The following is a 17,744-nucleotide window of genomic DNA, read 5'->3' as shown; positions in this document are numbered from 1 at the left end:
AAGGAACTCACAAATTTACTATGCAATATAGGGCTGAAAATAATTTTAAAAATTTGTCCGTAGCATATGAAGAATATTAGTGATTTTCTCTAGATTTTAGGATTTAAATTGAGACCTTAAAAATTAGAGTAAGTTACGAAAGGTTGTAACTTTGAAGAATTTTTAGTTAATTTTGGCTCAGATGTTTTGGGTCAAACCATTTAAAGTAGGTTGTATGTAAATTATAGTATCTCATAAAAAAATATCCTAGAATTTTTTGAACTTGAGAATGCCTGCTCTTGGGTCAGAGAAGAGAAGAGGTATTTAAAGATGATGGAAGATCGTGGCTCTCTTAGTTGCCGGCCGGAGAGACGAGATAATTCACAGGACTCATTCCAGTCCAGGAGAATAGAGATGCTTTTGCGGTAACAAAGGAACAACGGTCGTGAACATCACATCCTTTTTGGCTATCAGCCATTTCCTGTTAGCTGACATTCGTTGCGAGCTCGAACTTTGAAGAAACGAGCTCGACAGAGGCGATCGGGCATCGATGCCGCGGCCAAACTCGACGACGCCGTCACAGCTCGCAACCACCACAAGAAACCTACACAATCCAGTAAGATAATGGGACAACCTAACAGCCAGCGGAAAAGGACGGGGCACTCTGCACGTACGAGGATTGACGGCCGGCAAAAAGATTAGGAATGTCGCAGAATCGCAGATTTTCCCTCGCCAACGGTGACCAAACACAGAATGCTGTACGTGACACGGGCGGGAGCTGGAGGATGCGTGTCGCATCGCACGCCGCCGGCGGTGGGAGATCTTTGACTGTTCAAATATTTTTGGTTCAGAGAAGCAAACGTACAGAAAAGCAAGTTTGTGTGCTCTTTTTTTCAAGGTGCAGGCAAGTTATGATATAATTTGAATCATACAGGATAAATCTTCCTTTAGGAAGTAAACATGTAGAATTTTGTAGGTGGAAATTCATACAAATTTTAGTGTAAGATGCTTTTTCGTTGGATGAAGAGTGTGTGTTCCTTTTTTTTGTGCAAAAATGATGTAAAGCTGATCACAAAATTTAGGAAAACATAGCTACTAAAGCATACCTGATCTTCAAATAATTTCGTGTTACTTTATGTGCTACCCTAATGGAGATTTTTTTGCTTTTTCACCGGAACCCTAGCGGCGCCTTAGCGCGTTTTTGTCCCATTCAGGTCCACGGGAGGCCGCACGTGGGGGAAGGGCAAGTGACTAATGTTGTATTTACTTGAAAATTTTAATATTCCTTTATGGGCTCATTGTGCTTTGTCCGGCGGGCTTTCTTTATCCATTTGGACCGAGATCTGTGAATGGCCTGCTAAAGGGAGATGGCTAGGGCTTCTAGCTCATTCGGCATCCCTGGAAGTTGGGGGCGCACGATGGAGAGAGCTGGCGGCTGCTCGGCAGTGGCGGTGGAAGGGCGCAACTGCCTCCGGTTCCTTCGGGAACGAGGGCTGGAAGGCACCATGGCTGTCGCTACTTTAAAGAGGCGCTGAACTCCTCTGCGCAGATGAGTTTTTCCCCTCCATACCCTGTTCTCTCTCACTGGTTCACCTCTTTGGTCCTGGGAATCATCTCCCGAGCACAATCCGAGTGAAGCTTGGATTGAATGTTGATGATAGTGATACAGGAAGGAATTAGTGAGTGAGTTCCTTGTTTTGGTGCTCTCTGGTGCTGCGACTGTCAAGGCTCGCCCGCACGCGCCGTCCGCGGTGCGGTGAGGATTTGTACCTCCGTCTTTCACGTCGGCGTCTACGTCGGCGAATTGGATTTCTGGGGCAGCGGCTCCCTCGCCGTGCTTATCCTCTGTGACCGATTCGATTGCATCATTCTCCCTGTGAGTTTTTCTCTCAGATCTGAACTGTTGGATGCCTATATAAACCATGCTCTGTGATGATTTAGTTAGATGAGATTAAATTAGAATGTTGAGTACAATAGATGTATTCTTGAAGCTCTGCTTAAATCATTTGCAGTGATATGTTTTGAGTTTGATTGTCAAGATCACTATCTGTCTTTAGATCTTGATTTGTTCAATTATTGTCACTGTCTTGATAGATACACTTGGGCAGGAACATCCTAGTATGTTCTGTTCTGTGATATGAGCTTTTATGATCGTGCTTTAGATCACAGCATAACATGGATTCATATCTGTTTCTGTATGTTCCATGCGCCTATGGCTTATGCTGTTGAGGAACCTTTTGTTTATATTTGGTTCTGTTATCAGGTCATTCTGGTATTGTTCTTTTGCCCAAGTGTATGTAATTTTCAGAGCTTAGTAGATCAAGAATACTATCTAGGTGTGATCTCATGTTCTAATTTAATCGATGATATACTGTCTAGATCAGTTATGGTACAAATCTTTAAAGATTTGAGGCCACTTGATAATAATAATCTGAGAGCCATTGCAATAATGCATCCAGTCCAGTTCAGTTTCAGATGCAATTTTATTAGGTTCTGTTATTTCAGTATGACAGAACTTATTGCTATATTTTTGTATTTGCTCAGAGGTTCATTCTGCTCATTTTATTTGTTATCTGGGATATATATATATATATGCTCATTATATCGCAAATATTACAACAACTAAGTGAGGCTGTCAGGTGGGTAAGCAGGTCTCTCAGGTGAGCCTGGCATGGGAAAAATAGTTTTTTTTGTGGAGCGCGTCATTCCTTTTTTGTGTGTGCGGATAACAAGCTTATAGCATACACTGTTGGAATATAGTCGCTCCCAAATGTCAAATGAGATAGATGGCGGTTAAGATAAAGCATACGTCTCACAAGTCCATGTGGACTTTTATTTCTCTAGAAACTAGCAAGTGGTACACACTGATAATGTGGCTAATATTGTTGTAATATTTTATCAGATAATCTTTGATTAAAAATTAATCTCTTTAGTTTTTTATGAGTTTAATATCATTTAGTTACAAAACATAAAATTAGAAGAAGAAATAAAAAAAATATAATAGTAGAAAAGAATATTATTTATGCTCCAAATTTATATCTGAATCGTATATATGTATTGGTTCGATTTGTATATGTTTTAGTCAACTATCAAAATCGTGCATCAGGTGTAGGCAGCCCAACCAAAATCATAATTTATTTGCCTCGTCTGCGTGTTGAGCCTCACCTATTGACTGCTTGTGATGAACTTGAGTTACACATCGCTTCTTAGTCTATTAACTTAGTAAGAATTTTGAAAAAAAGCATTATTTTTTATTATAAATTTTAGCTATTGATCAATTTTATTTTACATTGACTCTTTATTTAGGTATTTGATTTTTATAATAATTTTATTTTTTATAAGACTATGTTTGATATAGATCCTTATTTTTCTATTTTAACCCTAATTTTAATTATTATTAATTTATTTTATTTGGAGTATTTATTTAGATACTTTGCTTTACAAATCATATGGAAATCAAATTACAAAATTTTCCATAATTTTTAATTCCGAATTTAGGTATTTATTAATTGTATTTTATATGAGCTCTTTGGTTTTCAAATTTAACTATTTATTAATCGTATTTGATATAAGCTCTTTAATTTAATCTACACCTCTAGATGTTCATAATAATAAGTGTTAATTTTACGACATTGAGAGTGAATATGGTGGCTCTTTTTTCTCTTCAAATAATAGTATAATAGATAGATAGATAGATGGAAATTTTGATCTTGAGGGGTAGCTTTGATTTCCACAAGAACCTGTGTGGAAACCGAGTTTGACTAGTTTTCAAAGCTACATAGAAATATTTCACTGAAAACTGTTTACTTTGTGTTATATTCAAACAAAGTTTGTCCCTATCTTCAGTTATCCGAACTTCTATGCATTCCAATTGTAGCTGTTGCCAAAGAGTCAATGTTCCCCCCTATAACAGTCTGCGAAAACGAATAATCCCCCAACCTTCACCAGACACCTTTGCAACTGTAAAACAAGTTTGAAAAGGTCAGGTTCCATATAGATTATTGACTGACGCTGCAACTCAAACTACTATTCGCTTCGGTTAAAGTACACGTCTTAGTATTATTCTTTCTGACCAACCAATAATCGCCTGATAGTTTTGAGCGGCACTCTGGCTCGCGAGTCTGTGGCATCAAGTACCATAGAAGAGCGTCTGAGATCTGTCGCTCTGGCACATAGATGTGCATTGTCCAAGGATCTATCTTTGGTCCATCTTAGCCAAGTATTATTGACCGTCTTCAGGTTCTGTAGGTTTCAAGAATAGGAAGGCTCTACTCATACTACATTGCAGAAATGCAAAAAGGAACGACTGATCTGCAATAATCTTCTGTATATTAAATCACGGAGTTAGGGGCCTGAAGATGGACGATCATGGTTTGGCCAAGATCAGAGTGTGACATCGCCCTGCTAGGTTATGTCACAGAGACAGGAACATACTACTCATCAGGAACATAGGTTGTGACGTACTCAATCATAGACACAATAGTCTGTTATGTCCCTTTTGTTCATGTGGTGCTTCAAACTTTCTTATGAGTTCATCCTCAGTTTATTCGCCCGTATCGTCCAATCAGGAGTTAACCAGCATTTTCATGCAACGTTGATGCTCCCCCCCCCCCCCTCTGAAAAGAGGCCATGCCGTGGCTTGTCTTTCTAGAAGCTCAAGAAGGCAGCATTTCTCTGCAGGCAGCAACACCTTCACTCGTCTCAGATTGCCGTATTCGTCGTACAATCCATTCGTACTCCATTTGAAACCGTACTCGCTGCCATTAGTACGTATCGTCACCGGCGGTAACAGTAGCACAGTAAACATCTACTGCAGCGCATGAATTGCTATCACGAACCGAGCAACCGTCTACGAAGACGATTCAATGCGTTTTACCCCATAAGCACCGTCCTCTGATGTGCCGTTCGGCTGGCTGGTACGAAGTATACTTCGGACTCACAGCTTTGTTGAATTTTTATATTTTTACGCTTTTTAAAAAGCATATTATATAAAATAGATCTCTACAAAAATAATTTCTAAAAACAGTCATTTTTGCACCGCGCCATATCATTTGGTGTCGTAGTTAAATAGTAAGACGTCGTGGTAGCTGATATGCTCACATATTCTATATTGAACTAGCAAGATCATATATGACAGCTACCACGTCGATAATTATCATAATATTGCGCTATTTGACAACGACATCATAGTCATGACGCCGTAAAAAAAAAATCTATTTTTAAACATTATTTTCCTATAGGTCGATGCATAAGAAAAGTTTTTAAAAATAACAAAAATCTAAAAATTCCACCTGCTTTAACACGGCTCTTTTCTCTGGATCTACCTGGAAGGTAGTAGTAGAAGCACACAAGGGTCAATGGCCCACCTAAAATATCTCCAAGAAGTAATGGCAGAATGTCATGGGCACACCTAACAACAGCCCTTGCAATTTACAAACCCCACCGCGCAACCGAATGAATTCACTTCGATGCGAACAGAAGCCACCGCTCTCCGCTCCCCACTCCTCTCAGTCCTCTGTCTACTCCACAAGGAGACACCACAGTTGGAGCATACATAAGCAGCCGAATCCTCCACCTTGTTGTCCTAGAATTTCTTTGCATCCATCTCAGCCTAGATTTCCTCCATGGATTTTAGCAGCAGAAGATGCAAGGTTCTTTCCCTGTGGCTAGCTCTCGTGCTTGTCCAGGCGAGCCTGTCTGCTTGCTCGCCAGCTCCGAAGACGTACATCGTTCAGATGGCCTCGGCTGAGATGCCGAGCTCATTCGATTACCACCACGAATGGTACGCCTCCACTGTGAAGTCCGTGAGCTCTGCGGGGCTGGAAACTGAAACGGATGACCCTTACGCGAGGATTGTTTACAACTACGAGACGGCCTTCCATGGCTTCGCGGCTCGGCTCGACGAGGACGAAGCCGAGCGGATGGCCGAAGCGGACGGTGTGGTGACCGTGCTCCCGGAGACTGTCTTGCACCTGCACACCACCAGGAGCCCTGACTTCCTGGGCATTAGCCCGGAGGTCAGCAACAGCATATGGGCCGCCGGCCTCACAGACCACGACGTCGTCGTCGGCGTGCTCGACACCGGCATATGGCCCGAGAGCCCTAGCTTCAACGACAAGGGCCTCGGCCCCGTGCCGTCCAAGTGGAAAGGCCTGTGCCAGACCGGACGCGGCTTCACTGCGGCGAACTGCAACCGCAAGATCATCGGCGCGCGCATCTTCTACAACGGTTACGAGACCTCGTCGGGCCCCATCAACGAGACGAGCGAGTTCAAGTCCCCGCGGGACCAGGACGGGCACGGCACGCACACCGCGGCCACCGCCGCGGGCGCGCCCGTGCAGGACGCCAACCTGTTCGGCTACGCCACCGGCGTCGCGCGTGGCATGGCGCCACGCGCCCGCGTCGCGGCGTACAAGGTGTGCTGGGCGGGCGGCTGCTTCAGCTCTGACATCCTGGCGGCAGTCGATCGCGCCGTGTCGGACGGCGTCGACGTGCTCTCCATCTCCCTCGGCGGTGGCGCCTCCTCCTACTACCGCGACAGCTTGTCCATCGCGTCATTCGGTGCCATGCAGATGGGCGTGTTCGTCGCTTGCTCAGCCGGCAACGCCGGCCCAGACCCGATAAGCCTCACCAACCTGTCGCCGTGGATAACCACGGTGGGCGCCAGCACCATGGACCGAGACTTCCCGGCCATGGTGACGCTGGGCAATCGAGTAAACATCACCGGCGTCTCACTCTACAAAGGCCGGCGAAATCTTTCATCCCAAGAGCAGTACCCGTTGGTCTACATGGGGGGAAACTCGAGCATCCCGGACCCCAGGTCTCTGTGCCTCGAGGGAACACTGCAGCCCCGAGAAGTTGCTGGAAAGATAGTGATCTGCGACCGCGGCATCAGTCCTCGGGTGCAGAAGGGTCAGGTTGTCAAGAATGCCGGCGGCGTCGGTATGATACTAGCCAACACTCCAGCAAACGGCGAGGAGCTCGTCGCCGACAGCCACCTCCTGCCGGCGGTCGCCGTCGGGGAGTCCGAAGGCGTTGCGGCGAAGAAGTACAGCAAGACCGCTCAGAAACCAACCGCGACGCTCAGCTTCGCTGGAACCCAGCTTGGGATCCGGCCATCGCCGGTGGTCGCCGCGTTCTCGTCCCGAGGACCAAACTTCCTCACCCTGGAGATCCTCAAGCCGGATGTGGTTGCCCCCGGCGTGAATATCTTGGCCGCATGGAGCGGCGATGCCAGCCCGTCGAGCTTGTCCAGCGACCAACGCCGCGTCGGGTTCAACATCCTGTCGGGGACGTCCATGTCGTGCCCGCACGTCGCCGGCGTGGCCGCGTTGATCAAGGCCAGCCACCCGGACTGGAGCCCCGCGCAGATCAAGTCCGCGCTGATGACCACGGCGTACGTCCACGACAACACGTACCAGCCGCTGAAGGATGCGGCCACCGGCAAAGCGTCCACGCCGTTCGAGCACGGAGCTGGGCACATACACCCCCTTCGAGCTCTCAACCCCGGCCTGGTCTACGACATCGGCCAGGGCGACTACCTGGAGTTCCTCTGCACGCAGAACCTGACGCCGATGCAGCTCAGGGCCTTTACCAAGAACTCGAACATGACATGCAAGCACGCCTTCGGTTCGGCGGGCGACTTGAACTATCCGGCCATCTCCGCCGTCTTCGCAGAGCAGCCTTCTTCGGCGCTGGCGGTGCACCGCACTGTGACGAACGTTGGCCCTCCGTCTTCAACATACCATGTCAAGGTCACAGAGTTCAAAGGCGCAGACATTGTCGTTGAACCGAGCACCCTGCACTTCACAAGCTCAAACCAGAAGCTAAACTACAAGGTCACAATGAGAACCAAGGCTGCCCAGAAGACACCGGAGTTCGGGGCACTTTCCTGGAGCGACGGCGTCCACATCGTCCGGAGCCCCGTCGTCCTCACATGGCTGCCACCAATGTGAGCTTGTTTTTTCTGCTTTGCATTAGTCAGGCGTTGGAGCAGAAACATCTGCCTCATGGGTAATCAAGCAAGAGATACCAGTTTATGCACAGCAGCGGCAGCACGGGAGTTCCACTAACCGGCGCAAACAAAATGATGTCAAGCTCCTCATCGAAACAAGCTTTATTCCTCAATGTATCATGCTTATTTCCAAATGCACCTTAGCTGGTTCATTGTTTCTACATTAATGCGTGTACAACAACATATGGGAGCAAATTGCAGTAGTATGGAAAACTCGACGGTACTAATAGGCTTAGCTTGATTCCCAAATGGTGACACCATCACAGGTGCAGAGCTTCTTGTAGTTCTCCCCAACCCCGGCACTTCTTGCAATCACGGCTGCTGCAATGCCGGGGTCTGATCTGTCCTCGGTTGCATACAGAGCAACAGAGCGGCCAATCAAGTCGACAACTTTCATTTTCTCTTTTGATCCTGAGAAATGGGCTTCCCCGTTCTCCTCAGCAACAAGTGTTCCCAGGTCACCAAGACGCTGTCTCAGCAAAGTATAAATGTCCGAGGTTCCAAATTAATTCGAAAAGGATTAGAGGTTACTGCCATGACTTAAAACACATATGTTATCAAATTGCCATGACCCAAAATAGCAAAATGCTTGAATATTGTGTTAAGATAGAGGTCAAACATTGTTCTTTCTAAGCACACATGTTATTTCTCAAAACCATTTTGAAGGACTCACCACTCAAGGAAATACAGCGTGACTCCTTCAAACCTCTAACGGAAAACAAATCCAGCCTTCAGTTTGCAGTCAATCGTCATCTTCCCGAAAGATGTTCCCATTGTAAAATTATGCTATACAAATCTAATGTACTAAATGCAAAAAGTAAAAAAGAAGGCCCACCCGACCAGACTCACCGGTGAGGTGAACCACAGTCAATCAATTCCAATCTGCTATGATCTGACAGGTGACAGCGCATGTGCTGCAGCATATGAAAACAAGCTAGTAGACCATTGTGTTACTGATATTTACAGGAGCTATTTAGTTTGGTGAATTCGGTCATTGCATTCAAGTCACAATGAATGCACAGTAGTATTAGATCAGTAGCTCACCAGGGGCTGTAGAGACATACTGCTGTGGTTGTTTGCTTTATGAACTGTGACAAAAAATGAACTGCATGGAACAAGTAAGAGCTACTCCAACAGCATAGCCATAGTTCCCTCTATCCGCCAAAACGACCAAATGGTCTGAAAAACACTCTCCAACAGACACGCCATTGCACCCTCTATTTTGCCTAGCCCTCCATACCTAGGTCCTCACATGCCACATGTAGCGGGCGTTCTTTCGCACGCCATCGGCCAACGGTCGTCCTCCTCCTGCTATCTCCCTTCACTTCTTCCTTCGGAATCGACTGGCGCCCCCGAGCTCGCTACCCTGACCGCTCCCTGGCCCGCCTTTTCTGACTTGGCCAAACGCCGCGCGCCGTCACAGGCTCGGCTCCCTCTTCCACTGACGCCGCCGAACTCGGCTCCCTCGTCCGTGCGCCACAGGAGGCCAACTCGTCTTCGTCAGCCCGCCGACGTGCGCCGTCCCTGGCCTCCTCTGCCAACACCGTCGCCACAGGAGGTTGCCCCGTCGCGTCATCAACCGCCGTCCGCTGCCTCCGTCGTCGCGGCAGCAACCGCCTCCCGCCACGCTCTGACGCTCAGCCTCCATCACGTGGCTCCCTGGCCTCCTTGTTCTCTCTCTCTCCGATTGGGGTTGCAATGGAACGGGAGAGAGAGGAATCGATACAGGCAGGGGAGGAAAAGAAAGAGGAGAGAGGCTGACGTGTGGGTCCCGACAATGAAATGGGATATGAAGAGTGAAATTTGGCTAGTCTGCTGAAGTGTGTAGAAATATAGAGAGGAAATCTTTTAGAGTGGATAGCCAAATGGATGAAGGGTGAAATTTGACTAGCCTGTTAAAGATGCTCTAATTATCTCCATTGACACTGGTATTTGCTTGGAATACGCGTGCCTTACAATGGTATATGCAAGTAACCTATTTAATTTGGCCAATTTTGACCTTTGTATTTATGAATAAATAGTAGTAGGACGGGCTGCGAAAGAAATAGAAATAACCAATTTGGTGAGATAGTCATATAGCAGCAGGTCCCAATACAATTTTAAAAGATCATGTAATGAAGTGCAATGGAGTCTGGAAACAACCATCAGCTATGAAAACGCATGGCTTCGAAATTGTAGTACTCTATCATTCATAACTGATGGCATAGGTTAGTCATTTCTTATTCTTCGAAAAATCAAAATAACAGTTGAAAATCCCTAATCCTCTCCAATTAACCCCACCCAATCATATATATAAACCATAAATTAGCCTCTCCAAATAATTTCAAGTGTTGATCATTACCTTATCGGATAAATAATCTGGAGGATTATATACTTTGCCAGTACTTTCTGCACCTCTTGTCAAATCCCCAAACTCATTTATTGACCATCCATGTTTACCAGGTGATAGACCACTAAAGGTGGCTTCAACTCTAGCCAATTCCATGTTAACTTGGGCCAGACGAACAACACCAAATATAACAGGCCCTTTGAATTCAGCAACAGCAGCAGAAACTAAAAAATCTGCAAATGTTAGGGCACACAATTAGTCCTCACAATAGAAAACACGTGCAGGACATCAGCAAAATAAAACATGCAACCAATCAGCAGACTGCCTTATTTAGTAAACGCCAATGGAAAAATGAAACAATACTTTGCCAAACTAGAACTGGTGCAGGTTAAAGCTTTTAAAGATGAAACTAGATACTGGAGGAGCACTGCAGTAAAAGCAAAGATCTTCACAACGTCAGTACAACTTTCAATGTGAAAGAGGGGTGCATGCAAAAGTGCCAAGGTTCAATGCTAGAATGGCTTGTCAAAGAAAGAAACCAGTATCGTATCACCCAATATTGATCTATAAGCTTCATAACAAAACATAAAAAATAAGCATCACACAATTAAATGACAATAATACCACCAAATACGCAGGCTAATTTGAAAGAATTTATATAGAAAAGACGCTGAAAAATATATAAATTAACACAAACCATTTGGGTCTCCTTGCCCAATCAGACGTGCATCTTGGCCTGTTTGATGCAGAGCATCTAACATTGTCTTCACTGGGAGAGACCCAAGAACTCTAACAACCTGGTTATCCAAGTCCACCTCGATGTTTCTTATTCCTGTAGCAATAGGCAGCCTTCTTAAACCAAAGAAATGGATGAATTATAAAGCATAGAAGTTCATTCAATCAATAGAGAAGTAAATAATATGGCTCTGTACCTTCAAGAGTTTGAAGCTTGTTTTTCACTGCAGTAACACAGCCCTCACATTTCATGTCCACCATGAACTCTGTCTTCAGACCGTATAAGGCACTAGATTATTAAATAATTCTTTGCATTGAGAAATAAAGAATATCACAAGAAAACACACAACGAATATGAACGATCTGCTGTTTGATTTCCCAACTAAGGAATGTACAAGGAAACACAAGCTAAAATAGTTTGTTGAGACAAAATCTACAGACAGCGTGATTTATAGAACTAAAAGAAATAAAATGTATCCATTGCACCATTGTGTTTCTAGACTGCATTCGTAGTTAGATCTACAGTACATAAGAACTCGAAATTGCAGAAGATAATGCCAAAATCCACTCCAAAAGGACTGAATCGTGTAGTTCCAGCTGCATTTGCATGCCAGGAGCATCCCAATCCACCTTGAACATGTCATTCTTTTCAGAATGAAACAGTTACACTTTGCAGTAGATTTTAGAACCGCACAACTTAGTTACTGAAGTACCTAATCATATATTATGACTAGATCACATTTGCACAATAGAACTTACCTTGTAAGGAAGATTTACAATATGTTCTTTAGTCATATGTGCTAAAGGCACTGTTCTTTACAAATATGACAGAGAACTTTAGTTCAAGCAAATTAGAATTAAAACCTTGGACCTTCTTAATATTTTATCTCATGTGTGAGAAACACATAAGCATTTGGATAATTTGTTGGTCAACATCATATCATGATACTGAAAATCTGGCCATCATACTCAGATTTTGTTTTCTCCCTTCAATAAAACTCCTGTAAAATTAAGTAAATACCTATCCCTTTTAACTGTTCTATTACAGCCTGAACTTCAACACACTGAAGATCAGATACTCGGTGTACAAATGGCTCAACTTAGCCTTCCCCCTAGCCCTTCCATGTCCAAAATTTATTTAAGCTTTTGCAGGTATCTTCAAGCAACAGGGAGAACAATGAAACTAAATGCATACACAATACTCAGGTGAATTCCCTTAGCACAACATATGCAAGTGCATCCAAAATTCACTAACTCGACTGACCTAATCTAAGTCAGATTGCTAATGGCGCGAACACCCACTAAATGGCTTACCAGCTCTTCTAAGTGCAAAATTAACACTAATTACAGAAAACAATCTAGTCAGCAGGCCATCTACAGCAATAAGCCTACCTGAACATATATCACCGTAAGCACCCGACCTAGTGGCCAGCTGTTTAAACCTGGAGTTGGAATTCCTGTAACTCAACTCCCCACTTCTCAATCACCAACCCAATCGAGTATCTAATCCCAGAAAAAAACTAAATTAAGGTTCCCGAAATCGTCTTCCTGCCCCAGTAGCGTCGCGGCCAGTCTAAAACAGGAGGTTCTAGTCAAGTGATTTGAGGAGCACGTACCGTGAGCTCCGGAAGCGCCGTCTCCTGCAACACACCAAAGGACAGCACAAGGTCAGAAAAACTCCAGAACTCAGGCGAGGCGAGCACGTATAGGCAACGACGAAAGGAAGCAACCAAACCTTATCAGGGGCTGAGAGATCGGCCGTGGCGGTGGCGGCCATCGGAGTGACGGCGCGCGCGGAAGTGGTGGTGGTGGTGAAGGAGGAGAAGGAGGCGGGCAGGGGGAAGTGGAGCTTGGAGGTGGAGGGTGAGGAGGAGGAGAGCGCGTATGCTGCGAAGGCTGCTGCGGGCACAGCGGAGGCGGCGGCGAAGGCCCGGAGGAAGCCCACCATCTCGCGTTGCGCCCCTAGCTTTTGTAGCCTCTTCTGGTTTTCTATACTTCGCGCGGCGGTGGGTGGGTTGGATGGGAGCCGGGATGTCAACGACAAGTAGCTCCGCGAGCTTTCGTTCTGCGCTTGAAAATTGGTTGCAGATTTCGTTTCAGGATTCAGAACCGCAGCTTTCCGGGTCGCGGTTGCTCTCTCGAGCGGCCTCGAGAAACATCGGGGGCTCAGCCTCAAATCCAGGCACAGCCCAGAAGAAGCGTTGGGCCTTCTTCCATCGCAGCTCTCTTACCGAAGATTAATGGGCCCTCGAATTAGGCCGATATAGGTGGACGAGGCCTGATCCGCACTGGTCCCAGAGGCCCAAATCTGCCAGGCCCACACTGGCCTCTCTTCTTTTTTATTTTTAATTTTCAATATTTGCAAATTTAAGCATCGTTTTAAAAAATAGCACGAATATTTGTATGTCATCTTTTCAACGTGCGATAGGTTTAAAAATAAATCTGTCGACTTTTCAACCGGCAATAGATTAAAAAAAATAAAAATACAACATTCTATTACTCTTAAAATTCAAAATACTATGTATATAGTCATAAAAATTCTAAAAAAATTATAGCGTAGAGGATTTTATCGTCTAGCTTCACAAAATTTTCATCTCAGAAAATCACTTATACAATGAGAAGTGTTTTTCATGACTATAAGTCTTTTTTAGAATTTTCATGACTATTTATGTAGTATTCTGAATTTTAAGAGTAATGGAATGTTGTATATTTTTTTTAACATGTCATTCGTGGGAAGGTGACATGCTTATTTTTAAACTTGCCGCGGTGTGGCCGATATTATCCGTTGGGCTAAGAAAAGCGGACCCACGCGTCAGCCTCCAAAACTGGGTCCAGTACTCCAGTCCCACGTCCGCCCCGGCGACAGCGACGGCGCCCCAGTCGCCGGCCCGCCGTCTTCATGCCGCCTCCATGGCCGGCGCCCGCCCCTATGGCGATTCCACCACCCTTTCCAACCTCTTCTTCCTCTGCTCCAGCGCCGTAGTTTTCCGCTGTCTTCTCCAACATCGTCCTCGTCCATCCTCGCCAACTGCGCGTGGCTAGGTAGGAGCGCCTCCTGTCCCTGATATGGTCTGGTCCCATGCAACTGTGCTTTCTGCTTGTGTTCAGGCGCCATGCCATGTCCGCGGAGAAGTTTCCTGAGTTGCTGCAGTCATTCTGTCGCCACTGAGTTTGCGTGGGTTGACGTGGAATGGCAACGAGTGGAGATTTGCAGCTTGATACATCTCAAAGGATCGTGTATTGGTGGTACCTAGTGCTGCACCTCCTTGATGAGGGCCCTTGACCGTTGCGGATTCGTCTGTTGTGTATATTAGAGTTTGATGAGATTATGTGGTTGGTATTGGATTAGGTGTGATTTGTTTTCCTGATGGGGGATTGGGTGTGATTTATTTGTGTACTGTACTTACCGATATCACTTATCACTTTGTTAATGTTGGGTGCCTCGTCTTAGTTTTCGTCAAGACACGATAATCGCAGACTCGCAGTATATTCTGATCACTGGGTCGTGGTATGTTTCACGAGACATGAGATATATCGAGTTTTGTTTGCTGCACTTCATCTGTATGCAAGAAGTGTTTTAAGTCAAGATCCGCCGTTGCATTCAGTGGTGATTACGCCTGTTCTGTTTACTAAATCCACAGTGCAGTAATGGTAGCCATGCATCGGTGACGGTGCGATTTTGTATGGTTTGTGTGGATCTTTTTACTGCATTAGTTATAGATCGTTTGCAAGATCGGTTTATTTATTATCAGTTTATGTAGTTTCTAGCTAAGATATTGTGTCTAATGTTTCTGCATATGCTCCCATTTTTCAGATTGAGAAGGCTTTCATCAAGCAGCCAAAGTTTCCGTGAGGTAAGGGCTTTGCTTCTCCTTTCATGCTTTCCTTTCCCTATGAGAAATATGCATTTATGATAAAAAATTATTTAACAAAACCTCTCTTTGATATCAGCACCAAGAAAGCTGGCCAGGGGGGCAACCGATTGACCGATTCTGGAAGAGCATTGGTCTTGCTTGGCTTCAAGACTCCAAGGGAAGCAATTGAAGGTATTGTTGATTGTGGATCCTTTTTTTTTCTAACTGTCTTTTAAGTCCTGGTATTTGGACTTTTGGAGGTGGGTATTGTTAATTATGATAGTTGAAGGATGGTCAAGATCTCACCTCCTTACTATTCTTCCATTCTAATCTAAAAAAAAATTATTATTCCATTCTAAGTATTTGTGCATTATCACTGCAAGAGTTGCAGGGGTAAAAACTTTAATTGGTAGCATTCCTGCCGAAATTGTATGGCTAATGTGGAAGTACCGTGAGTGAATTTCCGTAATACGGTAATAGGCCTAGAACTACTTGTTCTATACAGCATTCCTGATTGTACATACCAAATGTACCAACAAAAAATCAGGCCAGCAGGAATCCCTAGGTTTGACTAATTTGTGTTTTCTTACATCCCCAGTGAAATTAGATGACACACAGAGCTGCTGATGGCCCTGGTGTTGTAATATGTGCGATAATAAGATTATGAATACCCATATTCCATAAATAGTATAACAAGAGTAGTACAAATCATAAATGATATACATGAGCTTGCAAGAATAAGCTACCAGTACATAAACAAAGAGATCATTCATCATGTATATAATAGTACTGAACAACAAGTTGAAGAATTAATGTTTGCTCTCAAAGGATTCTGTACAGCTGGCTCTAGAACTACAGAGTTCCGCTCCCTAGCTGATCACAATATACATCAAAACTGGGCATGTAGCTAAGATCACACATAATAACAGAATCTAACAAAAAAATCTCTGAAACCTAACTAGTTATCTGGACAGTGCTACTTAATAGTTCAGAATCACAGTAAGAAGTAAAGCTATGCAAACTGAGATTGAAATAGAGAATAGACCATCAAATTCTATAGCTCCACCTAATAACAGCAGCACTGTAACCAGGAAACAAGATAACAAGTTGTGTATACAGGGAACAAAAGAGACTTGGAACTCGGTATACAGGCAGTAACACAACTAGCACAACCTCCTCGATCAACAAGATAATCAGAGAATTACTCAGACTCTAACCATTGTACTTACACTACACACCCAATTTCAATGAATTTCATCATCATAGAGCATACATACGCAACTAGCCATACTGTTCAGGACAAAAGAAGGTAAAAACTCATAGAGAGAATTGACAAAAGGAGCTGACAATAGAGGCAAGACACGACTCGAAGGTCGTAGTCTCATAAATCCTATCGCCCGTCGTTGCTGCCAGGGAGAAGGAAGACGGAGATACAATACCCTACCACACTGTGACAGCACGTGTGGGCGAGCCTCGGTTGTGCAACTCCGGACACCACCAGCTTTTCCTTCATGGTAGCAAGCACACCGACCAAGCACGAGGAGATCTCGGGCACAAACTTGCCGGTGCAACCCGAGAAGGAAAAAAGAGAAATTGTGATTCAATCTGCAGTTACCAAGAGGAGAGCAGAGGGAGTCAATAAAGGAAGGCTCACCCACGCGCACGTCGAGGCTGAGGGATTCATCCCCTGAATCGTGTGCGCCCCTCTCCTCACATCTAGCAGTCCCTGGCAGATCCGGCGGCTAGCAGAGGGACCAGTCTGCCTAGAGCCCTTGCAAGACTCGGACCTAGCCGTTTTGCCGCCGCCGCCCATCGCCAGACGCAGGAGCCCCTAAGCCTCATCCTCATCTAGAGCTCTTTTACCTAACCCTAGCAGCCGACACCACTAAAGCCAAGTGACCGCGGGCCTGGGCCAGCCTAAGGTGAGAAGGCCCAGCCTACTGCAGGGTTTCGGCCCACAAAAATTTTTCATCACATTAAAATTTCTGAAAATTACAACATCTGGTTCATCCATATAGGAAAAACTTTTTTTTGCATAATAAGAGTAAACCCGAAGGATCTAGTGTCCTGACATTCAGCAAAGAGCAAACCACACAGGAAAGCACACAAAAGAACCAATTTCCTTCAGCTGCTTGAACACAAACAGGTAAAGCCAGTAATACAAAGCATGCGAACCTCGCATCAGCTTCGGAACGACACTCAGTTAGCAGTGCAGCGGAAAGCTTGAAATTGTCAAAACTGTCCTTTACAATCCTGAAGAACTGAACCTTAAGCTGGGTCCTGTTACAGGGCAACTCTTCTTTGGCAGAGGGCTGAGTAGAAGAGAGTTACAGCTTCGCATACTCTCCCTGCCAAGAAAGAGAAGCCCTGAAACTGGACAGCTTAGGCATTCCACTCCTTATCACTTGAACAGCCGGTTCTTTCCTCATTCTTTTCTCGACCGTGTTGCTCTCTCCTCTCAGCCGCATCGCAAGGATTTATAGGGGACTAGCTTAGCAGGAAGCACATGCTTGCTAGATTTTCGAAGGGTTTTAAACCATGGATATCCTCTTGGCATCCAACATCTCCCTTTCCCTTTTTGATCCATTTATGTCCCTCTAGAGTTCCCACCCCACTACAGGATTCTCTCTCCCGTTTCGAGACGATTCTTTGGCAATTGGCACTAGGCACAAGACACTCACTGCTGGTGATTTACTTTTTCCCCTGAAAAATGATGATAAGTACAATATTTGACCACATACTAAAACTAGTGACTTCACCTCATGAAGGTGTACATGCAATTTTCATAGAGATAGTAGTACATAGGACCATACACGAGACACTTCCCAACTAT

At 45.0% G+C, this 17,744-nt stretch overlaps 2 protein-coding genes and 1 long non-coding RNA gene across 4 annotated transcripts; 2 read left to right on the top strand and 1 right to left on the bottom strand.

Annotated features, from left to right (window-relative positions):
- Positions 1 to 5,361: 5,361 nt before the first annotated feature.
- On the top strand, positions 5,362 to 8,396 carry LOC133889300 (subtilisin-like protease SBT1.3). Its single transcript, XM_062329816.1, has one exon. It carries the CDS (start codon positions 5,604 to 5,606, stop codon positions 7,932 to 7,934), a length of 2,331 nt encoding a protein of 776 aa, XP_062185800.1. The 5' UTR covers positions 5,362 to 5,603; the 3' UTR covers positions 7,935 to 8,396.
- On the bottom strand, positions 8,067 to 13,149 carry LOC133889301 (copper chaperone for superoxide dismutase, chloroplastic). Of its 2 annotated transcripts, none has more exons than XM_062329817.1 (6): positions 12,793 to 13,149; positions 12,674 to 12,697; positions 11,255 to 11,327; positions 11,020 to 11,154; positions 10,335 to 10,555; positions 8,067 to 8,462 (listed from the first exon to the last, which is right to left on the bottom strand). In XM_062329817.1, exons 1-6 carry the CDS (start codon positions 13,003 to 13,005, stop codon positions 8,226 to 8,228), a joined length of 903 nt encoding a protein of 300 aa, XP_062185801.1. In that variant the 5' UTR covers positions 13,006 to 13,149; the 3' UTR covers positions 8,067 to 8,225. The 2 variants fall into 2 exon arrangements, with proteins under 2 accessions (XP_062185801.1, XP_062185802.1); XM_062329818.1 differs by having other exon boundaries at positions 11,255 to 11,323; positions 12,793 to 12,907.
- A 705-nt stretch (positions 13,150 to 13,854) lies between these two features.
- Positions 13,855 to 15,246, top strand: LOC133889088 (uncharacterized). The gene is made up of 3 exons (XR_009903860.1): positions 13,855 to 14,099; positions 14,872 to 14,911; positions 15,009 to 15,246. It is a non-coding gene; the product is annotated as an uncharacterized LOC133889088 (long non-coding RNA).
- Positions 15,247 to 17,744: the final 2,498 nt, after the last annotated feature.

This window comes from Phragmites australis, chromosome 13 (assembly GCF_958298935.1).
Source record: "Phragmites australis chromosome 13, lpPhrAust1.1, whole genome shotgun sequence".
In the NCBI taxonomy this organism is placed as follows: domain Eukaryota; kingdom Viridiplantae; phylum Streptophyta; class Magnoliopsida; order Poales; family Poaceae; genus Phragmites; species Phragmites australis.
The sequence above is the reverse complement of the archived record's forward strand: the minus strand, read 5'-3'. Positions and strand labels throughout refer to the sequence as shown.

Excerpts from the sequence above, each read along its gene's own strand:
- LOC133889301 (XM_062329817.1), bottom strand. The coding sequence starts at position 13,005 with ATGGTGGGCTTCCTCCGGGCCTTCGCCGCCGCCTCCGCTGTGCCCGCA. Across the intron at positions 11,328-12,673 it reads CGGCGCTTCCGGAGCTCACG|ACAGAGTTCATGGTGGACAT; the intron begins GTACGTGCTCCT and ends TACGGTCTGAAG. Across the intron at positions 8,463-10,334 it reads CAGATTATTTATCCGATAAG|CGTCTTGGTGACCTGGGAAC; the intron begins GTAATGATCAAC and ends TTGCTGAGACAG.
- LOC133889300 (XM_062329816.1), top strand. The coding sequence starts at position 5,604 with ATGGATTTTAGCAGCAGAAGATGCAAGGTTCTTTCCCTGTGGCTAGCT.